The sequence below is a fragment of the Mobula hypostoma genome, chromosome 4, assembly GCF_963921235.1.
Source record: "Mobula hypostoma chromosome 4, sMobHyp1.1, whole genome shotgun sequence".
In the NCBI taxonomy this organism is placed as follows: domain Eukaryota; kingdom Metazoa; phylum Chordata; class Chondrichthyes; order Myliobatiformes; family Myliobatidae; genus Mobula; species Mobula hypostoma.
In genome coordinates, this window is record NC_086100.1 from 203419072 (window position 1) to 203445822 (window position 26751).

Genomic DNA, 26751 nt, shown 5'->3' on the forward strand with positions numbered 1-26751 from the left:
AGATAGTCTAAGACAGCCCGAGTCCAGCCCGGATTCAGTATTCTCGATAAGGTTTTAACGTTAGCAGAGTCTATACTACAGATTCAAAGAGCTCAAACCCCAGCTTATAATGTCCAGGCAACCGAAGTCGAGGGACCGAAGGGGACCAGCCCCATGCCGGAGAATTGGCATGGACCCCCTCTGAAATTGGAGTTGATACGGGATGTAACCTAATCCCGTCAGGAAACAGCTTGGGACATATTTGTGAAAGTTCTAACCCTTTGCCAGGTGATGTTCAAATGTTATTGAAAGTGGCGTATGGAACCACGTGGCATGCAGTACAAAGCGCTTTTGAACTCCATGGACGAAGAGAGGGAGACTGGGCACGAACCAATAATGACATTAATAATGTTACCATGGAAACGTGGTTAAAGGGACTGTGCAAGGCTGCCACTGATGGGGAAGCCCGTCAGCATAATGATTTCCGAGAGATCAGCAGGTGCATACAAAAACTGGGAAAAACACAACTGACTTTATTTTCCGTTTCCGGGACACATGGGAGTCTTCTGTTGGAATAGACTTGCAGGACAGCTCTGTTGTCGAGGTACAGACACGCTTGAACTGCCCAGCGACGCTGATTATCTATGACACCTTCTTCTGACGTGTGAACCTCTGAAGAATTTACTTTTTACCGCCCTGTATACTGTACTGTCTTAGTTAATTTATTATAAAATAGTCCTTTCTGTACTTAGAGCAGAAACTCGTTCTTTAACCGGACACATCTATTACTGTTCAGAGGGTCTAGCGGCAGAGGTGTCATTGAATAAAGAAATGCCAAACACAACTCCTCATGTCACAATCCGTCAGGTGGTCAGGATGTACAACCGCTTCTCTCTTCCCATCATCCTCAGCACAGTGTCCCCACGGCAGCGTGCTGAGACCATTACTGTACACTCTGGTCACACACGACTGCACCGTCAAACACCTGAGTGATCACATTGTCAAGTCCGCCAATGATACAACACTGGCGGGGCTCATCCCCAACAACTGTGAGATGGCCTACAGAGAGGAGGCTGGAGAGTTCTTGGCCTGGTGGCTGGCAACGAGACTCCAGGAGGGTATGTTGCCTCCCTGGTGCAAGGGTCAAGGATGTCTCTGAGCGGCTGCAGGACATTCTGGAGTGGGAGGGTGAACAGCCAGTGGTCGTGGTGCAGATAGGTACCAAGGATATAGGTAAAAAACGGGATGAGGTCCTACAAGGTGAATTTAGGGAGTAAAGAGATAAACTAAAAAGTAGGACCACAAAGGTAATAATCTCTGGATTACTACCGGTGCCACTTGCTAGTCAGAGTAGAAATAGGAGGTTATTTCAGATGAATACGTGGCTTGAAATGGTGCAAGCGGGAGGGATTCAAATTTCTGGGGCATTGGAACCAGTTCTGGAGGAGGTGGGACGGGTACAAACAGGACGGTCTGCACCTGGGCTGGACTGGAACCAATATCCTAGGGGGAGCATTTGCCACTGTTGTTCAGGAGGATTTAAACTAATGTGGCAGGGGGACGGGAACAAGTGCAGAGAGGCAGAGGAGTGTAAAACGAGGGTAGAAGCAAAAAGTAGTAAGGTGAAAAGAAAAAGTGGCTGGCAAGCAAAGCCGGGGGGGGGTGATTCTGTTACGTAACCGGCCACGATGAATATCAATCGAGTCAGGTTATATAAAAACAACCAAACGTTTATTGAACACGGATAAACAATTTAAAAAAACGAAAACCTTAACCGGAAGTTAACCGTTATGCGGCCGTTCAACAAACAGCCTCTCGGTACTGGTTCTTAAAGCGATAGATGCGAAAACAGTTCTTAAAGCTGTAAAGTCAAATACAGTTCTTAAAATGGTAAATTCGAAAGTCCAACAGATTTATACATTCAATTGGGAGAGACTTCTCTGGAGAAGGATTTCTTCATAGACGCAATTTTCCTGCTGGTTCTGTCCAAAGGATTCACGATGAAGGAAATAAACGGCTTAAAACAACTGACCTTTATTTCTAGAGACCAAACCTTGCATGAACTACACTAATCTTTCCGCAGGAGTTATTCCCGATGCAGGTCGCTACTTCTTCAACGAAGTCTCAATAAGGTCGATCCTTTGTTAAACTCCCGAACTATACCAACTTCTCTTAATCCTTCATATCCTGCACTTCGATGCAGTCTTCACTCTCCAATACTACTGAAAGGGTACATAAACAAATCTGGCAGAAATGGGTAAACTGCCAGTCCAGCACTTTTGTACCTTACAATAGAACGTAAATCTCCATTTTAAAAATGAAACTGCGTCATAAAGCAAATACGCAATGGAACGGAGACTCTGACTAACGTTCTAGCTGGAACAATAAACTGCGTCACTGGGGTCTTCCCTTTTATACCCGCGGTGAACATGTCATCACGTCACCTCACAATGGCGGGAAAATTCCATCAGGTGACCTCCAAAAGACCATTACATCATTCTCACAAGAAAGTCACAAGATCTCATTGAGGTATGTAACAATACCAAGATAGGCGGATGGGTGGGTAGTGCTGAGAAAGCAAGGCGATTGCAGCAGGACTTCGATAAATTAGGGGAAAAAATGGTTCAGAAAAAAGAGGGAAATTGAATATAGTGTTGGGAAATGTATGATAATGCATTTTGGTCAAAGGAATCATAGAATATTCGGAAGATTGAGGAGGGATCTGATTGAAACATATAATATCCTAAAGGGATTGGACAGGCTAGATGCAGGAAGATTGTTCCCGATGTTGGGGAGGTCCAGAACGAGGGGTCACAATTTGAGGATAAAGGGGAAGCCTTTTTCGACCGAGATCAGGAAAAACTTCTTCACACAGAGAGTGGTGAATCTGTGGAATTCTCTGCCACAGGAAACAGTTGAGGCCAGTTCATTGGCTATATTTAAGAGGGAGTTAGATATGGCCCTTGTGGCTAAAGGGATCTGGAGGTATGGAGGGAAGGCAGGTACATGGTTCTGAGTTGGATGATCAGCCATGATCATAATAAATGGCGGTGCAGGCTCGAAGGGCCGAATGGCCTACTCCTGCACCTATTTTCTATGTTTCTATAGTGCGGACTATTACTTAAATGGAGAGAATGTTCAAACATCAGAGGAGCAGGGGGCTTAGGAGTTCTCCTGCAAGAGTCCCAGAAGGTTATTTCGCAAGTTGACTCTGTGATAAAGAAGGGAAATGCAATGCTAGTTTTTCTTTGAAGGGGAATAGAATATTTAGGCAAGGAGATAATGCTGAGCTTTTATAAGACAAAGTCAGGCGGTACTTGGAATTTTGCCAACGTTTTGGGTCACATCTCTCAGGAAGGAAGCGGGATCTCATTTAAACCTACCGTGTGCTGAAAAGACTAGATTGGGTGGTTGTGGAGAGGTTGTTTCATGTGGTGGGGGTATCCAGACTAGAGGGCAGCCTCAAAATTGAGGGGAGACATTTGGAACAGAGGTAAGAAGGGATATTATTAGCCAGTGAGTAGTGAATTTGTGGAATATTCTGCCACAGGCTGCGGCGGAAGCTGTCTGTGGGTATATTTAAGGCGGTAGTTAATAATTTCCTGACCGATCAGTCCATAAAAGCATATGGCGAGAAGGCAGGTGTATGAGGTTCAGTGGGATCCGGGATCGGCCATGATGTAATGGCTGAACGGAGTCGATGGGCTGAACGGCCAAATTTGCTCTTATGTCTTATGGTCCTTCCAAGATTCACCCTGAAACAACTTTTCCCGTCAGCACCGCTCCTTTGTTCACTGCGGGTAGACTTTAGGACCCGGGAAACTCAGGAAGCGTGGCCCCGCGACTGCTGCTGAATCCGCGGTGATTCTGCTGTGTTGACGGATGCGGTGAACGAGTTAAAGTTAATGGATTGATCATTCTCATCTCATATTTATTTCACTGTCTGTACATTTATATTTACAGGGACTTTACTCCTGATGCTGGTCCCGGGGACCGACCAGTTTACAGAGCCGAAGCGGGACCAGAGCAGATTCTCAACCATTGGTTTCCATCCCAGGTTGCGAAGAAAGGATAAAGTTTCTCCCTGAATTTATTCCCAGTGAAGGTGTGGAGATGGGACTTGGTCTCCGCGTTGTAAAATGAAACCGTCCCGGACTCGTAACTGAGATAAACTCCAACCCTGCGGGGGATGAGACAGGCAGCGATACAGGACCAGTTGGAGATTTCATCACTGATCACGACAGAATCCCTGTGCATCACGTCATGGGAGGTGAGTACACTGATCATGTCGTCAGCCCGCCTGATGACCCAGAATCCAGTGCTCGGACGCGGACTGACCACTCTCTTCCTCTCCACAGACTTTGCGGCGACTCCCAAGTACCAGCCCCGATTCACCGCCACCTCCCAGTAATGTCTCCCGGATGTGAATCCCTCCGATCCCAGCACACAAGCCCAGTTTGTGAATCTCCTCCCGGTGTCAGGGAGATCCCTCCAGTTCCCGGTCCATCTCACACTCTTCCGATCCTCAGACACCTCGAGACACCGATTAGCCGTTTCCACATCCAGGGTGACAGAGACTGTGGGGGAGGGAGAGAAGCAGAGAATTAAAGAGTCTACGGGGTTCGTGGGGTGGGGGGGGGGAATTCGGTCACCGTGGACCCGAGGATCAGGGGGTCCTCGAGCCGCGCAGCCCCCGGGGATCGGGCTGAAATTCGGGCATCGCGGCGCAGGGACCGGTGGAAAGGCCGCTGGGCCTCAGGCGCAGTAGGGTGGTCGACACGAACCTTTCCCGCGGTTTGACCCAACGAAAGCGGATGTACAACTAATATCTTCCCAAGACCTTTCTGTTGGACGAAGAGCAGAGATTTCCCGATCAAACAGTCACAAAATGCCGGAGGAACCTAGCGGGTCAGGCAGCAAGCGTGGAGAGAGATGAACAGTCTACATTTCAGGTCGACATCTTCCCGCTAGAATAGAAATAAATACGGGAGACAGATAGCAGAAACGAGAGCGGGAAAGAGGTGGATTAAGAAGGGAAGGGGTTGGGTGAATGGATTTAAACAGGAGGTCACAAAGTTTCTTCGGCCCAAATTGTTGGTGCCGACCAAATTGCTTTAATGAGCTAGTTCCATTTGCCCATTATGCCTTTCCACCCTTCTTATCCACATACCAGCCAAGATGTATTTTAAAACATTGTCACTGAACCCACCTCTACAATTTATCAAGGGCCCGTTGTAAACTTGGATAATCCTCTTCACTGTCCAATATATAATGAATTTTACTACCAACTCTGTCACCTACATTATCATCCAAATCATTAATGTGAATGACAAACAACCACAGCCCCAGCACCGACCTCTGCAGGTCACAGGCCTCCAGTCCTCTGTGTTTAGGAGACATTTGGAAAGACACTTCAATAGGCAAGGCACAGAAGGAGACTGACCTAATGCCGGTCAATGGGATGAATGTAGATGGGTAAATAGGTCAGCACAGAGGTGATGGGTCGAATGGCACATTTCTATGCTGTACGGTGATGGCTCTGTGAACTGAATGGCTAAGAAACCCCAGACACCCTCCCCTCCCCCCCCGCCATGGTGCCGAGAATTCCAGACAGACAGTGACCCCTGACCCTCGACTCCTCGGAGAGGGGTAACATCCTACCTGTAGACCCCTGAAAAAAATTTGTATTTCCCTGAGATCTCCTCTCATTCTTCTAAACATGGAACAGAGAACATAGAACAGTACAGCACAGGAACAGACCCTTCATTCAATGTTAACATTCATGTGTAAGTGTGAATGCGAAGCGGGGGATTGTGAAGGTCCGGTACAAAACAGAGTTGATAATGGGAACCTGTAGGGGAGAGATGAACGGCAGATTGAACCGGACCTATGCTGGGGAGTAGTGGAAAGCCTGTAGGTGAACTGAGTGTATAGACGTAACCAGTAGGTTGTGGGGACAAAGATGGGAGATGAGGACCCCTTTGTCCCCTTTCCCACAAATCCATCGCCCACAGCCCCTGGCCTGCTGACTTCCTCCAACATTTTGTGTGTGTTGCTCCGCTTTAAATACACTCAATTAGTTGCCTCCACACATGCCTGTGGCAGATTCACTATCCTGTGGCTAGAAGAATTCCTCCTCATCTCTGTTCTAAATCGACACCCTCTAGTCGGAGGCTATGCCATCTGGTCCTAGACTCACCCACTATAGGAAACATCCTCCCAAAATCAGCTCTCTCCAGATAATTTCAGGGAGATCAGACAAGACCCTTCATCAGGACCTGTTGCTTGGATTACCAGCATCTGCAGATCTTCTCGTTTGATTTTTAAAGCAGGAGTTGATCGGTAAACTTCTGATTATCCAGGATGTCAAACGTTATGAGGAGGAGGCGGGAGAATAGGGTTGAGAGGGATAATAAATCAGCCATTCTTCTAAACTCCCATGAGTACAGGCCCAGAACCATCAAACACGCCTCATATGTTAACTCTTTCATTCCCAGAATCATTCCTGAGAATTTCCTGGACTCTCCAATGCCAGCACATCTTTTCCGATATAAGGGACACACAACACTCCAAGTGTGGTCTGACTAATGCCTTATAAAACCTCAGGATTGCATCCTTGCTCTTGTATTCTAATCCCCTCGAAATGAAAGCAAACATTGAGTTTGCCTATCTTATCACTGACACAAACTGCAAGTTAACCCTTGGGGAATCCTGCACAAGGACACCCAAGTCCCTTTCCACCTCTGATTTTTGAATTTTCTCCCTGTTTACAAAAATCGTCTATGCCTTTATTCCTTCTACCAAACTGCATGCATGACTCCCCTACTTGATAATCCATCTACCAGTTATTTGCCCATTTCCTAATCTGTCTGTGTCCTTCCCTGGATTCCGAGCTTCTGCTGCACTACATGCCCCTTCAGCTATCTTCCTATCCTCTGCAAGCTTGACCACAGAGGCAACAATTCTGTCATCCAAATCATTCTTTGTCTATGTTGGCTTTTTGTTCCTCGAAGAATTCCAACAGATTTGTCAGGCAGGATTTCCCCTCAGGGAAGGCATGCTGTCTTTGCCCTATTTCATCATGTGCCTCCATGTACCCAAAAGCTCATCCTTAATACTAGATTCCAACATATTCCCAAACTAACACATCTATAATTTTCTTTCCCCAGCTGCTCTCCCTTCTTAAAGAATAAAGTGACCTTTGCAATTTCCAGTTGTACTGAATGACCAAATATTCCAGTGATTCTTAGTAGAGCATTACTAATGCTCCCATGTTCTCTTCAAATAACTCTTTCTGAACACTCTTTCCTACGTCACCTCTCTAAGGATTTGTCTTCCTTTTTACCAGCAGAGCCTCCCTAGCCTCTCTGCCTACCTGCCTGTCCTTTGAACACAAGGTGTATCCTTGAATGTTAAGCTTCAAGCCAGGTTCTCCTTTCAGCCACAACTCTGTGAGGCCAACAAAGCTGTAGCCACCAATCTCTACCTGTGCTACAACATCATCTACCTTATTCCGTGTACTGGTGCAGTCAAATATAACACCTTCAGTCCTGTATTCATCACCCTATTCAACACTGTGCACATGAACTTAAGCAAGGTCTCCGATTTTGATGATAGACCACACCGGGGGTACTGTGTGCTTTTCCGGTTCACTGAATACAGGGAGGATGTCATTACACTGGACAAGAAGCTTCAGGAGGATGTTACCAGGACTGGGGGCTTGGGTTAAAAGCAGAGAGTGGATAAGCTTGGACTATTTAGCTGTAGTGTAGGATGTTGAGGAATGACCCCTTATCAAGGTAAATACAGTCATAAGGGGCTTAGATAAGTCTTTTTTTCCCGAGAAATGGGAGTACAGAACCAGAGGGCTGAGATTGAAAGTGAGAGGGGAAATTTTTATTAGCGATCTACGGGGTAACCTTCTCACAGCGAAGGAGATGGGCAGGTGGAATTTGCTGGCAGATGCTGTAAAAGCAGGTAAAATTTAAATATTTTAAAATAAATTTAGGCAGGTACATAGATAAGAAATGGTTAGACGGATATGGGGCAAACACGCACATGAACAGGACATGCTCAAGAAAACACCTTCGTCTTGCAGATGGATGAAGTGGGCTGTGGGTTCAACATCTGCCAAAACCTCCCAGATCATCCCCCGAGGAACCTCACCCTGGAGTCACTCTGTGACCTGTTGATGTGACGTCACTTCAGAGGGCATCTCAATGCCACAGAACAAACAGACTGGGTAAGAACGGCAGATTTCATTCCTAAATGGGAATTTGTGTCTCTCTATTTTACCATGTGTCACACACTGATAGTATGTCTGGGTATGTGTTACTCGTGTGTGTGTGTGTGTGTGTGTGTGTGTGTGTGTGTTGATGGTGGTAAATATCAGTGTGTGTGTGTGCATATTGAAGGAGACTGTGCACATTGATGTATTTGTATGTTACAGTGTGTCTTCACATGTCCTGTGTGCTGACAAAGTGTGATATGTGAGTGAGTTATTTAAATAAATAAATTACCGTGTCTGACGAGAATGGTTTCCAGGTTACTGAGGGAAATAACAGCGTACATTGCTGAGGCTAGGACTACAATCTGCCAATCCTTGTGTGTGTGGGGGGGAGTTCTGCCAGGCCGGTTATGCTGAGTGTGCTTCTCCTGAGATGAAATCCTGACCGATGTCGATGTTGGCTGGGTTGTCCGGGCTCATTCTCACACTGCCTCAATGCAGGGGTTCTGATAACCATGAGACCATAGAACATAGGAACAGAATTAGGCCATTTGGCTCATCAAGTCTGCTCCACCATTCAATCATGGCTGATCCTTTTTCCCCTCCTCAGCCTCACCCCCCCCCCGGCTTTCTCCCCGTAAGCTTTGACACTGTGTTCAATCCGGGACCTATCAAGCTCTGCCTTAAATACACCCAACCACACCCTCCACAGCTGCATGGGGTAACAAGTTCCACAAATTCACCACCCTCTTGCTCAAGAAATTTCTCTGCATCCCTGTTTTAAATCGACGCCTCTCTATCGTGAGGCTGTGCCTGTTGTTCTTCACTCTCCCACCATGGGAAACATGCTTTACTCATCTACTCGAAAGGATTCAATGACGTCCGCCCTCATCTTTCTAAATTCCGGGAGTACAGACACAGAGCTATCAAACGTTCCCGGAATCATCTTTGTGAACCAAACCCTCTGCAATGCCAACACATCTTTTCTTAGATGAGAAGCCCAAAACTGTTCACAATACTCAAGGTGACACCTCACCAGTGCCTTATAAAGCCTCAGCATCACATCCCTGCTCTTGAATAGAATGCGATTCTAAACCTCTTGATTTGAATGCTAACATTGCATTTGCCTTCCTCACCACTGACTCTACCTGCAAGCTAACCTTTAGGGTGTTCTGCAGAAGGACCTAAGTCTATTTTCATCTCAGCTTTTCTGATTTTACATAGAAACATAGAAAATAGGTGCAGGAGTAGGCCATTCGGCCCTTCGAGCCTGCACCGCCATTTATTATGATCATGGCTGATCATCCAACTCAGAACCCCGCCCCAGCCTTCCCTCCATACCCCCTGACCCCCATAGCCACAAGGGCCATATCTAACTCCCTCTTAAATATAGCCAATGAACTGGCCTCAACAGTTTCCTGTGGCAGAGAATTCCACAGATTCACCACTCTCTGTGTGAAGAAGTTTTTCCTAATCTCGGTCCTAAAAGGCTTCCCCTCTATCCTCAAACTGTGACCCCTTGTTCTGGACTTCCCCAACATCGGGAACAATCTTCCTGCATCTAGCCTGTCCAATCCCTTTAGGATCTTATACGTTTCAATCAGATCCCCCCTCAATCTTCTAAATTCCAACGAGTACAAGCCCAATTCATCCAGTCTTTCTTCATATGAAAGTCCTGCCATCCCAGGAATCAATCTGGTGAACCTTCTTTGTACTCCCTCTATGGCAAAGATGTCTTTCCTCAGATTAGGGGACCAAAACTGCACACAATACTCCAGGTGTGGTCTCACCAAGGCCTTGTACAACTGCAGTAGTACCTCCCTGCTCCTGTACTCGAATCCTCTCACTATAAATGCCAGCATACCATTCGCCTTTTTCACCGCCTGCTGTACCTGCATGCCCACTTTCAATGACTGGTGTATAATGAAACCCAGGTCTCGTTGCACCTCCCCTTTTCCTAATCGGCCACCATTCAGATAATAATCTGTTTTCCTATTTTTGCCACCAAAATGGATAACTTCACATTTATCCACATTAAATTGCATCTGCCATGAATTTGCCCACTCACCCAACCTATCCAAATCACCCTGCATCCTCTTAGCATCCTCCTCACAGCTAACACTGCCACCCAGCTTCGTGTCATCCGCAAACTTGGAGATGCTGCATTTAATTCCCTCATCCAAGTCATTAATATATATTGTAAACAACTAGGGTCCCAGCACTGAGCCTTGCGGTACCCCACTAGTCACCGCCTGCCATTCTGAAAAGGTCCCGTTTATTCCCACTCTTTGCTTCCTGTCTGCTAACCAATTCTCCACCCACACCAATACCTTACCCCCAATACCGTGTGCTTTAAGTTTGCACACTAATCTCCTGTGTGGGACCTTGTCAAAAGCCTTTTGAAAATCCAAATATACCACATCCACTGGTTCTCCCCTATCCACTCTACTAGTTACATCCTCAAAAAATTCTATGAGATTCGTCAGACATGATTTTCCTTTCACAAATCCATGCTGACTTCTCTCTATTTAAGAAAAATAGTCTACACATTATTTCTACTGATTATGAATTTTCCAGCATTGTAGATCATTTGCCACTTTCTTGCCCATTGTCCTCATCCAAGTCCTTCTGCAGCCTACCTGTTTCATCAGCACCACCTGCCCCTCCACCAATCTTCGACTCATCTGCTAACCTGGCAACAAAGCCATCTATTCCATCAGCTAATCTTGATATACAGCATAAAATGAAGGTGTCTTATCACTGACCCCTGTGGAAGACTAGTCACTGGCAGCCCACCAGAAAATGATCCCTTTACTCTTATTCACTGTTTCCTGCTAATCAGCCAATGGTCTAACTATACCAATAACTTTTCTGTAATACCATGGGCTCTTAACTTGGTAAGCAGCTTCATGTGTGGCACATTGTCAAAGGCCTTCTGATATTCCAAATATACAACAGCACTGCATCCCCTTTATCTATCCTGCTTCTAATCTCCTGAAAGACTTCCAACAGGTTTGTCAGGCAAGATATTCCCTTAAGGAAGCCATGTTGACTTGTCCTATCTTGTCGAGTGTCACCAAGTATTCCATAACCTCATATTTAACAATTGACACTAACTTCTTCCCTACCACAGAGGTGAGGGTAACTGGTCTATAATTTCCTTTCTGCTGCCTTCCTCCTAACTTAAAGTGTTGAGTGACATTTGCAATTTTCCAGTCCTCTAGCACCATACCAGAGTCCAATGATTTTAGAAAGATCATTGCTCATGCCTCCACAGTATCTTCTGCTACCTCTTTTGGAACACTAGTGTGCAGTTCACCTGCGCCGGGTGACTTATGTACCCTACAGTCTTTCAGCTTTTTGAACACCTTCGACCCTGTAATAGTACTTCACTCATTTCTCTTCCCTCTCACCCTTCAACATCTGCCACAGTGCTAGTGCCTTCCACAGTCAACACTGATGCAAAATACTCATTCAGTTCATCCGCCTCCTCTTCGTCCCTGTTATTATATATCCGGCCGCATTTTCTAGCGATCCTATCTCCACTCTCATCTCTATTTAATATTTTTCTTTTTTCACATATTTGAAAAAAAACTTTTCCTAGCTTGCTTTCATATTTCATTTTACCCCTCCTAACGATTCTTTAGTTGCTCTCTGTAGGTATTTAAAAGCTTCCCAATCCCCTGTCTTCCTAGTATTTTTTCATTTGTTATATGCCCTCTGTTTCCTTTTACATCAGCTTGACTTCCCTTGCCTGCCACAGTTGTGCAATTTTGTCATTTGAGTATTTCTTTATTGTTGGAATAGATCTATCCTGCAACACCGTAATTTTGACAGAATTTCACACCATTTCTGCTCTGCAGTCATCCTTACCAGTATCTCCCTGCAATTTAATTTGGCAGACTCCTTTCTCATACAATTGAATTACACTGAAATACTACAAAGTCAGACCTTATTTTCTCCTTATCAAATTTGAAGTTGAACACAGTCATTTTATGGCAATTGCCTCCGAAGGGTTCTTTTACCTTAAGTTCTCAAATCACCTCCGGTTCAGTATATAACACCCAATCCAGTCTAGGTGATTTCCTACTAGACAAAACGACAAACTGCTCGAAACTCCATCATGTAACATTCAACAAATGCACTCTCTTGAGATTCATCACCAAATTACTTTTCCCAATTTGCCCTGCATGTTGAAATCTCACTTGACTGTCATAACATTGTCTTTTTGATCGTCCTTGTCTATGTCCAATTGTAATCTGTGGCCCACTTTCCAGCGAGTGTTGGGATGGCTGCATATAATTGCATTCAGGGTCCTTTTACCTTTGTTGTTTCTTCACTCAACCCACAAGGATGCAACACCTTCCTATCCTATGTCACATCTTTCTACTGATTTACCAGCAGAGCCACGACACCCCCTCTGCCTACCTTCCTATACCACCGATACATTGTGTAACCTTGGACATTCAGTTCACAACGACAATCATCTTTCATCCACAACTTAGTGATGGCCACAACATCATACCCGTCAATCTGTAATAGTGCAACAACATTATCCTCCTTATTTCTTATACTCCGTGCACTGAGATATAAAACTTTGAGTATGGTATTTGCTACCCTTTTTGATTCTGCATTCCTAATGCACTGATACTCACCCTCCTGGCTGCAATTTTGTCCTCGCATCTGTCCGCCCTTTCTGACCATCTGACTGCATGCTTCCTTTGCTTTTTTACCATCAGTCCTACTAAGGGTCCCTTCACTCTAGTTCCCACCCCCTGCCAAATTAGTTTAAACCCTCCCCAACAGCTTTAACAAGCCTCTTCGCAGGAATATTGGATCCCCTACAGTGCAGGTACAAACCGTTATGCTTGAACAAGTCATCCCTGTCCCAGAAGAGATCCCAATGATCCAAGAACCTGAAGCCCTGCCACTTGCACCAGCTTGTCAGTCACGCATTAATGTGCCAAATTATCCTGTTTCTACCCTCGCCAGCACGCGGCACAGGCAGCAATGCAGAAATTACAACTCTGGAGTTACTGCCTCTCAGCTTTCTACCAAGCTCTCTAAATTCTATTTTCAGGACCTGTTTGTTTTTACTTTCTACGCCATTGGTATCAATATGTACCAAGATATCTGGCTGTTTTCCCATCGCCTCTAAAATGCAGCGGACGCGATCTGAACTGTCCCGACGCTGGAACCTAGGAGGCAACATTGTGCTGCACCGTTCAAGGCCATAGATTCTGCTGTCTGTTCCCCTAACGATTGAGTCCCCTGTCACCACTTCTCCCTCTAACAGCAGTGAGAGTTGCGGATCGAGAAGGGGGAAGACCTGTGTCAATCAGAGTCTGCACACACAGGCGCACGAAGGACTTGCGTATTTTTCCGACAATCCCGGTCACCACACCGATACCAGCTTTTATTCCCTACAAAATCATCAAGTCAGTATTAATTTCCCAGCTCCTGTGGTAGTTGCATCTAACACTCCCGTGTATTGGTTGCATTGTGACTCTGTGCTGGTGTGTTCAGGGGTCTGACATCTCCAGCTGACCATGTGACAGTGATGCCTCCCAGTTGGTGGGGTTGATATGGAATAAATTTCAGTTCCCCTTCAGTCCAGTATTACAGGCAATCTTTGCTTCAAATAACAATCTAATTCAACAAAGAGAAATTAACCTTTGTCAGTTTTACCTCGATTAATGACATCAGTTGTTTCTCTCAGGACTGTGTTCAACAAATAGGGGTGATCGAATTTTTCAACCTGTAGGGCCACATCTGTCACAGTCAATTCCTGGACATAGTCATTAATCCTGTAAATATTAAACTGCTCGTTATAAACTGCAATTTTGAACTATTTTACAAATCCATACAGGGTTTGGCTAAAGAGCATGTCCTACCTCCTGGTCCAATGAGCTTCCTCCTGAAATAAATAAAACACAAATCTGATTAGACTTGGACTTACTGTCCACATCCTGAATTTCATCCAAATCGTCACAGGTGTTGAAAATTCCCACCCCCACAGTCACTCTCACACACACAGCAATAGAAAACCACAGGGAAATTTATAAGGAAAGTTTCTGAAGGTTGGATCTTTACTGAGAGGATGAAACTTACAGGAAGGACAGGACAAGTTGTGCATTTTTATTTGCATACCACATAAGGGTGATAATATGAAGGAATTTAAGATCAGTAATGGATTTGATTGTGTGCAGGTGGAGAAAGTATCTCTAATTATGGGGAGAATTGTGGGGAGATGAAGTTCCAGATGGATTTTAATAAATCCCATAAGACGTTTAGTAAAAAGAATGTTGAACTCACTGCCATGGGAGTGTTTGAAATGGAACGGCGCAGATTGAATGCAATGGGGAAACTGGATAAACACATGAGGAACCATGGAGTTCGGGGCACTCTTGCTGGGTATGCTGAGGAGGTGGAAGGACGCTTGTGAAGCACCAAAAATTATACGAGAAGGTGAATCAAATAGTCTCATTATGATGGAGAAAGGGATAAAATCCAATATGAAACTCAACTGAAAAGGCAAAGAGACAGTGAAAGTTTCCTTAATCTGATGGAAACGGGATATAGAGGAGAAGTCTTACATGTGGGTCGCATTCTTTGTTCTCACAGATTGACAGAGAGACTCTCATATCCAACGCACCAGACACACTCCCAGCCTATGAATAGAAACCGGGTGTTAATGTGAGTTTTAGAAGATATTTAATGTGGTAATGAGGGATACAGTCAGCAGATCTATGTTATGATTAGAGAAAAAATCATCACAGAGAAGATTGCATTCTGTCCCGGGATGTACAGAAGTTGTGGAAATCCAGTACTGGGAAAACAAAAGCCCTGAATAGTTGGATCAATTGTCTGGTGAGAAACAGTTTCCCACCATTTGTGAATGTTGTGTCTGTTGCCCTTAAGGCATTTATTTGACTTTGTTGGGTCTACGCTTTAACTTATTTGTTTGTAACTATTTTCTGGTTAAAGTTAAAGGTTGATAATTATCCTACAGCCTAACAAAGGTAAATTCATTGTCCCCAGGCTGCTCCATGAGGCGAGGGAAGAGACTGCTGAGCCTCTAGCTAGGATCTTCATGTCCTCGTTGTCCACGAGAATGGTACCGGAGGATTGGAGGGAGGCAAATGTTGTCCCCTTGTTCTAAAAGATAGTAGGGATAGTCCGAGTAATTATAGACCAGTGAGCCTTACGTCTGTGGTGGGAAAGCTGTTGGAAAAGATTCTCAGAGATAGGATCTATAGGCATTTAGAGAATTATGGTCTGATCAGGGACAGTCAGCATGGCTTTGTGAAGGGCAGATTGTGTCTAACAAGCCTGATAGAGTTCTTTGAGGAGGTGACCAGGCATATAGATGAGGGTAGTGCAGTGGATGTGATCTATATGGATTTTAGTAAGGCATTTGACAAGGATCCACATGGTAGGCTTATTCAGAAAGTTAGAAGGCATGGGATCCAGGGAAGTTTGGCCAGGTGGATTCAGAATTGGCTTGCCTGCAGAAGGCAGAGGGTCGTGGTGGAGGGAGTACATTCAGACTGGAGGATTGTGACTAGTGGTGTCCCACAAAGATCTGTTCTGGGACCTCTACATTTCATGATTTTATTAACGACCTGGATGTGGGGATAGAAGGGTGGGTTGGCAAGTTTGCAGACGACACAAAGGTTGGTGGTGTTGTAGATAGTGTAGAGGATTGTCGAAGATTGCAGAGACACATTGATAGGATGCAGAAGTGGGCTGAGAAGTGGCAGATGGAGTTCAACACGAAGAAGTGTGAGCTGGAACACTTTGGAAGGACAAACTCCAAGGCAGAGTACAAAGTAAATGGCAGGATACTTGGCAGTGTGGAGGAGCAGAGGGATCTGGGAGTACATGTCCACAGATCCCTGAAAATTGCCTTAGGTAGATAGGGTACTGAAGAAGGCTTATGGGGTGTTAGCTTTCATAAGTCGAGGGATGATGCAGCTCTGTAAAACTCTGGTTAGGCCACACTTGGAGTACTGTGTCCAGTTCTGGTCACCTCACTATAGGAAGGATGTGGAAGCATTGGAAAGGGTACAGAGGAGATTTACCAGGATGCTGCCTGGTTTAGAAAGTATGGATTATGATCAGAGATTAAGGGAGCTAGGGCTTTATTCTTTGGAGAGAAGGAGGATGAGGGGAGACATGATAGAGGTGTACAAGATAATAAGAGGATTGGATAGAGTGGATAGCCAGCGCCTCTTCCCCAGGGCACCACTGCTCAATACAAGAGGACATGGCTTTAAGGTAAGGGGTGGTAAGTTCAAGGGGGATATTAGAGGAAGGTTTTTAACTCAGAGAGTGGTTGGTGCGTGGAATGCACTGCCTGAGTCAGTGGTGAAGGCAGATACACTAGTGAAGTTTAAGAGACTACTGGAGAGGTGTACGGAGGGATTTAAGGTGGGGGGTTATATGGGAGGCAGGGTTTGAGGGTCGGCACAACATTGTGGGCCGAAGGGCCTGTACTGTACTGTACTATTCTATGTTCTATGGTATATCACGGATGTGATGACGTCACCTCTGGTTTCACTGCCTCTTATATGTAACTTCTGGTTCAGGGAAGGTGTGAAGGTGAGTGCATGCGTGCAGCATGACCGTGAGGAGCTCCATTTCTACCCACAAAGAAACATTATGGAAGCAACGCCGTAACTTCATAAGAAGGTATTTGAGGTAAAAATATTAACGCGGTTTCTGTTAAGGGAAGCGGCGCGCGTGTCGGCTTTTCAATTTCAGGCGCGGGGTGGGCTCGGGCCCGGCGGTGGTTTGACGTGACCCTCCTCGCTCGCTACTCGGGGCGGCTGGAGACACTCACTAAAAGAAGAGAGCGCGCGTGGGCTCCAGAATGAAACAGACGCTGTATATGTTTGTATTTTTTTATCAAGAGTTTTCACCATACGATGTTAATGTGGAAGAGTGAACAGTAAATGGTTAACCTTACTACGACTCTGTCTTCATTGGCTCCGGTTTAACTTGGTGTTTAGTCAGAGTTTCAACACACTGCACGAGAACACGACATTGTGCGTAGGATGAACGCATCTGTTTTCTGTCTGCATTGTCTTCTGTGTTCCGTGTTTATTGTGGTAACTAGTTACGTGAGTGGGGGCGAGTTTTAAACAAAGGCAATAAGTTATCTATTCGTAATTTGTTCTGGACTATTTTGAGCTGCTACTGACCAGTGTCATATCTTTTGTTGAGAGCTTCATTGCAGCTTAATTTACGATTAAATGAGCTGAAGTTTCATTGCTTCGAGATTGTATGTTGTGAACACATATCTCTGATATTTTAGAACGCATTAGAGTTACTGGAGAGCACGTCATACAATTCTAACAATCTGCGCATCGCCAACAGCAACAATTGATTTATTAGAATTGGCCGGTGTGCGTGTTTATTTCAAATATACCATTGTTCATTTTGTGCCCTTTGACAGAAACAAATTGAAATATAATCCCTCACCTTGAGAAACATCACACTGTCTTTTTGATCCATCTGTTCCTTCAACTTTGAGATTTCGTCCTGAATAAACCTTATATTCTCTTGAATCTCTCGAAGATTGTTCTCCATTTGATTTAGAATCTTCTCCTCTTCCTTTCTGAGATCCCTGAGTAAGCTCTGCTCTTTCTCAGTGAGAATCTGACGCAGTTTGGCAAACTGGGATGTGATATGGGACTGAAGGTTGAGTGACTGTTCCTGTCGAATTATAGGTGAAGATTAATTTACTGTAGTGCTGTGTTGTATTTCGTTATGACATTAAGTTGACCATTCTGTCCATTAGCGTCCATGCTAGTCCTCAGAGCATTCACGTCAACGCCATTCCTTCACATATATTTAAGGTGACCATTCGGTCCATTAAAGTCCATGCTACTTCTGGATAGAAACACAAGCTGATATCCCTCTAACTCAGAGAGTGGGGAGCACGAGAAGGCGATGGTGGCAGAGAGAGAAGGGGACGGAGGGGAAGAGAGAGTTAATGTGGTTTTGTGCTGTTAAAGCTTTTTTTTTGACTTTGACGATAGCCTGTATTTATCCAATTCAGTTGCAAGTCTGCAGAACTAATATTTATTGTACTGACCACAACCCCTCAGTCGAGAGATATTACAGCGGTACAGATGAGATAAATGTGGACGGGTGGGAAAGAACGTTCTGAACTAACTCCTCTGTTCTGATAAGGAACACACACACTTGTCTACTACTGGATCCCAATACAAGCTGATTTTCCTCAAACTCAGAGTTCCACAAATGTGAACTCTCAGTGGTCTCACAGTAAAATAAATTATTTTCCACGATGACTATAAGGAGAGATTGAGTCGCCTGGGCCTGTCCTCGCTGGAATTCAGAAGAATGAGACGAGATCTTATCGAAACATAGAAAAATATGAAAGGGATAGATAAGACTGAGGCAGTAAAGTATTTCGCTATGACAATAAGTTGACCATTCGATCCATTAGAGTCCATACTAGTTCTGAGACTTTCCCATCAACCCCATTCCCTCACATTTTCCTGAAACCTATTCTCGCTCATTGACCCATTAACTGCCACCTGATTCACATACACCCTCCCCCACATTCGCAGGATTAATTATAATTAACTATTCATCCACCATATCCTTGGGATGTGTCTGAAACTGTCGGGGTCACAGGGAGAACCTGCAGACTCCACAGATAGCAGCAGAGGTCAAAATCTAACCCAGGTCACTGTATCTGCGATACTCTGCTATTCTGCATTAATGGGAGCAAAACTATACAGTAATATCAGAAATTCCGCTCAGGAAGCCTCACCCGAACTCTGGAAATCTTCTCTTCCTGTTGCTGCACCTTTTCTTTGAATTCCGATTTCTTTTTTGTGAGAGAGTCTAAGGAAGATTTTAGCTGATCCTGGAAGTCAGAGAGGGAAAGAAATAGAAAAAAAAGTTCAAAATAAACAAGCGATCAAACCCGATTATCGCGCACAAAATGCTGGAGGAAGTCGTTAAGTCTGGAAGCATCTGTGCAAGGGAAATAAACAGTCGACGTTTCGGGATGAGACACTTCATTTGGACTGGAAATGAATGGGGCAGAAGCCAGAATAAAAAGGTTGGGGATGGGAACCAGCTGGCAGGTGACGGGTGAGACAACGTGAGGGGAACGTGGGGGAGGGTGATGAAGTAAGAGGCTGAGAGGGGACGGGTGGAAGTGGTAAAGAGCTGGAGAAGAAAGAATCTAAGACGAGACAAACAACAGGAATTCTGCAGATGCTGGAAATTCAAGCAACACACATCAAAGTCGCTGGTGAATGCAGCAGGCCAGGCAGCATCTCTTGGAAGAGGGACAGTCGACATTTCAGGCCGAGACCCTTCATCAGGACTAACTGAAGGAAGAGTTAGTAAGAGATTTGAAAGTTGGAGGGGGAGGTGGAGATCCAAAATGATAGGAGAAGACAGGACGGGGAGGGATGGAGCCAAGAGCTGGACAGGTGATTGGCAAAAGGGATACGATAGGATCATGGGACAGCAGGCCCGGGGAGAAAGACAAGGGGGGGGGGAACCCAGAGGATGGGCAAGGGGTATAGTCAGAGGGACAGAGGGAGAAAAAGGAGAGTGAGAGAAAGAATGTGCGTATAAGAATAAGTAACAGATGGGGTATGAGGGGGCGGTGGGGCATTAGCGGAAGTTAGAGAAGTTGATGTTCATGCCATCAGGTTGGAGGCTACCCAGATGGAATATAAGGTGTTGTTCCTCCAACCTGAGTGTGGCTTCATCTTTACAGTAGAGGTGGCCGTGGATAGACATGTCAGAATGGGAATGGGATGTGGAATTAAAATGTGTGGCCACTGGGAGATCCTGCTTTCTCTGGTGGACACAGCGTAGGTGTTCAGCAAAGAGGTCTCCCAGTCTGCGTTGGGTCTCGCCAATATATGAAAGGCCACCTCGGGAGCACCCGACACAGTATATCACCGCAACCGACTCACAGCTGAAGTGTTGCCTCACCTGGAAGGACTGTTTGGGGCCCTGAATGGTGGTAAGGGAGGAAGTGTAAGGGCATATGTAGCACTTGTTCCGCTTACACGGATAAGTGCCAGGAGGGAGATCAGTGGGGAGGGATGGGGGCGAAGAATGGACAAGGGAGTCGCGTAGGGAGCAATCCCTGCGGAAAGCAGAGTGGGCGGGGGAGGGAAAGATGTGCTTAGTGGTGAGATCCCGTTGGAGGTGGCGGAAGTTACGGAGAATAATATGTTGGACCCAGAGGCTGGTGGGTTGGTAGGTGAGGACCAGGGGAACCCTATTCCTAGTGGGGTGGCGGGAGGATGGAGTGAGAGCAGATGTACGTGAAATGGGGGAGATGCGTTTAAGAGCAGAGTTGATAGTGGAGGAAGGGAAGCCCCTTTCTTTAAAAAAGGAGGACATCTCCCTCGTCCTAGAATGAAAAGCCTCATCCTGAGAGCAGATGCGGCAGAGACGGAGGAATTGCGAGAAGGGGATGGCGTTTTTGCAAGAGACAGGGTGAGAAGAGGAATAGTCCAGATAGCTGTGAGAGTCAGTAGGCTTATAGTAGACATCAGTGGAAAAGCTGTCTCCAGAGACAGAGACAGAAAGATCTAGAAAGGGGAGGGAGGTGTCGGAAATGGACCAGGTAAACTTGAGGGCAGGGTGAAAGTTGGAGGCAAAGTTAATAAAGTCAACGAGCTCTGCATGCGTGCAGGAAGCAGCGCCAATGCAGTCGTCGATGTAGCGAAGGAAAAGTGGGGGACAGATACCAGAATAGGCACGGAACATAGATTGTTCCACAAAGCCAACAAAAGGGCAGGCATAGCTAGGACCCATACGGGTGCCCATAGCTACACCTTTAGTTTGGAGGAAGTGGGAGGAGCCAAAGGAGAAATTATTAAGAGTAAGGACTAATTCCGCTAGACGGAGCAGAGTGGTGGTTGAGGGGAACTGATTAGGTCTGGAATCCAAAAAGAAGCGGAGAGCTTTGAGACCTTCCTGATGGGGGATGGAAGTATATAGGTACTGGACATCCATGGTGAAAATAAAGCGGTGGGGGCCAGGGAACTTAAAATCATCGAAAAGTTTAAGAGCGTGAGAAGTGTCACGAACATAGGTAGGAAGGGATTGAACAAGGGGGGGATAAAACCGTGTCGAGGTATGCAGAAATGAGTTTGGTGGGGCAGGAGCAAGCTGAGACAATAGGTCGGCCAGGACAGGCAGGTTTGTGGATCTTGGGTAGGAGGTAGAAACGGGAAGTGCGAGGTGTGGGAACTATAAGGTTGGTGGCAGTGGATGGGAGATCCCCTGAGCGGATAAAGTCGGTGATGGTGTGGGAGACAATGGCCTGGTGCTCCTTAGTGGGGTCACGATCGAGGGGTAAATAAGAGGAGGTATCCGTGAGTTGTCGCTGTGCCTCGGCAAGGTAGAGGTCAGTACGCCAGACTGCAACAGCACCCCCCTTATCAGCGGGTTTAATAATAAGGTTAGGATTAGTGCGGAGGGAGTGGAGAGCAGAGCGTTCCGAAGGAGTGAGGTTGGAATGGGGACAAGGTGCGGTGAAGTCGAGAGGGTTAATGTCCCGTCGGCAGTTAGCGATAAAGAGATCCAGAGCAGGCAGAAGACCAGAGCGGGGTGTCCATGAAGAAGAGGAGGGTTGAAGACGGGAGAAGGGGTCATCGGTGGGGGTGGAAGAGTCCTCGCCGAAGAAGTAGGCTCGGAGACGGAGACGGCGGAAGAAGAGTTCCGCATCATGGCGAATGCGGAACTCGCTGAGGTTTGGGCGAAGGGGGACAAAGGTGAGGCCCTTACTGAGGACAGAGCGCTCTGCCTCCGACAGTTGAAGGTCGGAGGGGATGGTAAAGACCCGGCACGGATGAGATCTGGGATTAGACGGGGGAGGGGGGAGGCTGGGGGTGTCAATGGAGAGGGGAGGGTTGGGGTGAGAGGAAGATGGAGCCTCTGAGGACCCAGGAGCTGACGATGGGATCTGAAGGAGATGGGATTGTAGAGTGGTGTTGGGGGAAGGGGAGACGGGAGTCACAATAGCAGCACATAAAGACCCGGCCTGGACTTCTAAGACGAGAGGATATTTGACCATGGAAGAAACGGGAGGAATTGGGACTCTTTGGGGTCCTGAGTGGTGGTGAGTGAGGCGTTGTAGGAGTCAGGTGTAGCACTTGTCCCGCTTGCAGGTAACAGTGCCAGGAGGGAGATCAGTGGGGAGGAGCGAGTGGATAAAGGAGTTACGGTACGTAAAGAGCGATCCCTACAGAGCGCGGAGAGTTGTGGGGAGGGGAGGCGTGGCTGGGCTGTCGGAGGGGATCGTGCTGGAGATGGCGAAAGTTACAGGGAATGATGTGTTAGGTGTGAAGGCTCCTGTCTTTCTAGGCAGAAGAATGGAGGATGGGGTGAGGATCAAATTCGGGTTAGTTTTACCTTGTAGATTTTAACAGCTTCTTTAATCGGCATGAAGCGGTGCTCTCTGTGTTCCTGCGCAACTGCACAGATCAGACAGATCGGTGTCTTGTCCGTTTCACAAAACAGCTTCAGTTCTTCCTCATGTTCCTCGCATTGATGTTTACTTTCCTTCCCTTTCAGATTCAGCTTTAGATTTCGAGCTTTTTCAGCCAGATTTACTAAGGCCTTATTGCCCCTGAGGGTGCGGTCAGCAAACACCTCTCTACATTCCGGGCAGGAGTTTCTATCCTCCCTATCCCAAAGCCGTGTGATACAAGAGCGACAGAAGTTGTGCCCACACTCCAGGATAACCGGATCGGTGAAGAAATCCAGGCAGATGGAACAAATTGCCTCCTCAGTCCAACTCTCGGTTGGTCCTTTCGAAGCCATGTTAACTCCCAGCACTTCCCGATTCAGAATGCTTTCACTTTCGGGGAGCTGCGGATCCCCTGCAGTACCGCGAGTGTCCACTACACGCGCTGCAGACTCGGGCAATGAACATTATGCAGCTGGATGTGTTCACTTGCAAATAATACAGTCGTGGTAATTTCCATATCAGGGTGAGTTCAGCAACACCTTAAACAGGTCTGATCATAAATGATAATTCAGCCATGGACTGCCTAAGCGCGGCTGCGAAAGGGGCGGCGTTGGGCATGTGTCTTGCAATCTTATCCCGGTAAAATGGCAGTGCGACAGAAGTGTCAAGTGAACCCCCAAAGGGCTCATCCCTGGGATCGGAAGGACTTCCCCTGGAAGACGATTGAAGTCCTGAGGTGAAAGGAGAAGACACAGGGCCGATAACCTTCGCCTTGGACAGAGCTGCTGATGGAGGCCTGTGTCCCAGTAGGCGTGATGGGCTAAAGAAGATGCAGAATGGAACTGAAGCCGGAGGGAGGATTCTGGTTCAGTCTCAGGCAGGACCGAAAGGGAGGCACAAGGACTGCTGACGCTAGAGTCTCAAGTAAGAGAAGTGATGCTGGAGGGACTGACAGAGTCAGGCAGCATCTTTGGGGAGAAATGTACAATCGACTTCTCGGGTTGAGATCCTTCATTTGGCTTGTCTCAATCCGAAATGCCGAATGTTTATTTCCCTCCGCAGATGCTGCCTGACCCGTTGAGTTCCTCCAGTCTTTCGTTGTTATTAAAAAAAAAATCCCGACGTGTAAAGAGAGTCAGACAGGGGTGTAAACCGGGGTTAAATAACCATTTAAAACATCTATTAAATTAGTTCATGCCATGAAAGTAGGGTTGTGGAGAGAATATTGTACTCTGAGGAGACAGATGCAGTGGTGATGACCGACCCGTGGCTACAGGGAAAAAACACAGGACTGGACATTCCATGTCACAGGGTGGAAAACATTATTTTGTTCGGTGAAGTCTAGAAGAAACTTTCTTACTTTACCCATGTTTGTCCCAGCTCCAATCGAAGGCCAGTTTCCATAACTCTGGACAGAGCCCAGAAGTTGATGAGTTTTTTTTAAAGAAAATAAGCTTTATTCGCTATGAAATATTCACAAAGATAAAGCGTGCAATGTCCTTACCCAAAGATCGGTGAGCCCTCTGTCACGCAGCTGCTGTGGCACGGGCTCTTGCATCTTTCTCCACATATCTTCGCCAGCCCACAGGCCGCAAAGAGGCGAGTGACCGTCTGGTCTCCAGTGCAGTAACCTCGGGACAGCGCCGTGTGGGAGTGATCCTCGGGCATGCAGCAAGGATCAGACTGCGAGAGCCCCTCTCGCCGCCAGCCACGTAAGGTTTGGCACTATGATCAAATTAGTTCATCGCCCTCCTGATGAACCTACGCAGCATAGTGGATTCGGCCCAGTACATCACGGGTGGAGCCCAACCAGCCACTGAGCACATCTACATGAAACTATCGTCCATCATCAGAGATGCTCACCACCCAGACCAGGCTCTTTTCTCGCTGCTGCAATCAGGTAGAAGCTGCAAGAGCCTCAGGTCACTCACCACCAGGTTCAGGAACAACCCCTCAACCATCAGGCTCGGAAACAATACAGGATAACTGCACTCACTTGCCGTCTATCGAGATGCTCCCAGAACCAATTGTCGTATCAAAATGAGTGAAACCAGAGGTGCTTTGACTGAGACAGATCGCTTTGGGTCTGTCTCAGAATTAGAGAAGTAAAAGGGACAGGCACAATCTCATAGGATATTGACAGGGTTGGGACGGGAATGATGTTTCCCCTGGCTGGGCTGTGGAACCATGGTTCACAGACTTAATATCACCGTTCACCTCAGCGGGACTGAGATGAGGAGAAATTTCCTCACCAGCGCAGTGAATCTTTGGAATTTTCTCCACAGGGTTTCTAAATTTAATACACATATTTTGGGGCTCAGCGCTGATGGGGACATTGCAGGAAAGTGGTGCTGAGGTCAAAGGTCAGACGTGGAGCGGGTTCAGATGAGGTTCACAAGGATGATTCCAGGAATGAAAGGGTTGTTATACGAGGCATATTTGATGGCTCTGGGTCTGTACTCGGTTGAATTCAAAAGGGAGAGGGGAATCTGATTGAAATATTTTGAAAGTTAACAGGTAGACAGAGTAGATGTGGAAAGGATGTTTCCCATGGTGGGGGAGTGTAGGACAAAAGGGCACAGACTCAGGATAGAGGGGCGCCCTTTCAAAACTGAGAATCGGAGAAATGTCTTCAGACAAAGCGTGATGAATTTGTGGAATTTGTAGCCACATGCATCTGTAGAGACTAGCTCGTTGGGTGTCATTAAGGCAGAGATTGACAGGTTCTTGATTCGACATGACATCAAAAGATACGGAGAGAAGGCTGGGAATTGGTGTTGAGGAGGGGAAATAAAAGATCAGGCATGACTGAACAGCGGAGCAGACTCGATGGGCCAGATGGCCTAATTCTGCCCCTATGTCTTATGGTCTTCTCGTCTTATGTTCCGGGTGAAGGGCAGAACAGGCGCAAGGAGCCGAATAGCCGCACCAACTCCTGTTTCTTATTTTACAAAACACGAGTTTACCTTTGCGCCTTGTTCTCCCTTGGCCTTCAGCCTGTGGATTGCATAGGGGAGCGGTGAGAGCTCCAGAGATCCGTCGGCAGCCGCTGCGGTTATTTCATGTTCTCCTTATTTATTGCTATTCATTTATATTTGCATTTGCGCAGTTTGTTGTCGCCTGCACGCTGGCTGATCTTTCACTGATCCAGTTATTGTTAATATTCTGCAGAATTTCTCCTTATTTCCGCAGCAAAATGCTTCTCGAGGTTGTATGTGGTGACTTACCTATACTCTGATGATAAAATTTACGTTGAACTTTGAGTTTCGGGGAAATTCCTTTGATTCTGAGAACAAACTGCGACGGCCATCTCCAGCTCCCGGCAGCAGCCCGTCCTCAGACGAACTTACAGCCAATCAGCGGCACAGCTGGGAGAGTCTAGTTCCTATTGGCTGAGTGTCAGTGGACGGGATGCTGAACGTTCGGAGCGGCTCGAAGTTTAGAACGGGGAGCGAGTTGACCCGGGGACGGCCCGGAGACGGGAGCTACACTTCGGGTAAAGGACAACGCTGCAACACCGGCCGGGTGAATCCTTCCGATGGCAGAGGTGAAGAGACTGGCCGAGATTCTATGAGATGTTTCAGCTGCACGGAGGGTGTTCGGACTTTCCCCGCTGTGGATCGGGGCCTGTTGTCGGGAGTTACCTCCCAGACCTGTCTCCTGCCGCTGGGAGCCTGGATCTGGCCCGCAGCGGCCGCAGGTGGCTCTCCGGTGCTTTCACCGCTCCACTGTGCAATCGGACAGCCCGAAGAACAAGGAAGAACAAGGCGCAAAGGTAAATTCGTGCTTTGGAAATAGGAAACAGCAGCAGGCGTGGCCAGTCGGCCCCTTGCCCGTGTTCTGCCTTTCACGCAGAACATGGCTGATCTTTGCCCTCAGCACCACTTTCCTGCAACGTTCCCATCTTCACTCAGCACTTAAATATGTCTTTTGAATTTAGAAATCTTGTGGGAAAAATGCAATAATTCGCCGCACTCCTCGTCTAAGTCCTGTCAGCAGACATCGGATTTTGAGTCTGTGTCTCCTTCTTCAACGCGCAGTCAAGAGAAACATCATT

General features: G+C 46.7%; 2 protein-coding genes across 2 annotated transcripts in view; one reads left to right on the forward strand and one right to left on the reverse strand.

Moving 5' to 3' along the window:
- Positions 1–3455: 3455 nt before the first annotated feature.
- On the reverse strand, positions 3456–24835 carry LOC134345903 (E3 ubiquitin-protein ligase TRIM39-like). The gene is made up of 7 exons (XM_063047248.1): positions 22637–24835; positions 19014–19109; positions 17693–17926; positions 14803–14877; positions 14101–14123; positions 13895–14013; positions 3456–4556 (listed from the first exon to the last, which is right to left on the reverse strand). The coding sequence occupies exons 1-7, from the start codon at positions 23045–23047 to the stop codon at positions 3982–3984; spliced, it is 1533 nt and encodes a 510-aa protein (XP_062903318.1). The 5' UTR covers positions 23048–24835; the 3' UTR covers positions 3456–3981.
- Positions 4167–26751, forward strand: part of LOC134345902 (gastrula zinc finger protein XlCGF26.1-like) — a 49161-nt gene continuing 26576 nt past the window's right edge. Inside the window, exons 1-3 of the mRNA XM_063047247.1 lie at positions 4167–4249; positions 8078–8221; positions 16798–16900. The gene's annotated coding sequence lies outside the window, so the exon portion shown is untranslated. The remainder of the gene's footprint in view (positions 4250–8077; positions 8222–16797; positions 16901–26751) is intronic.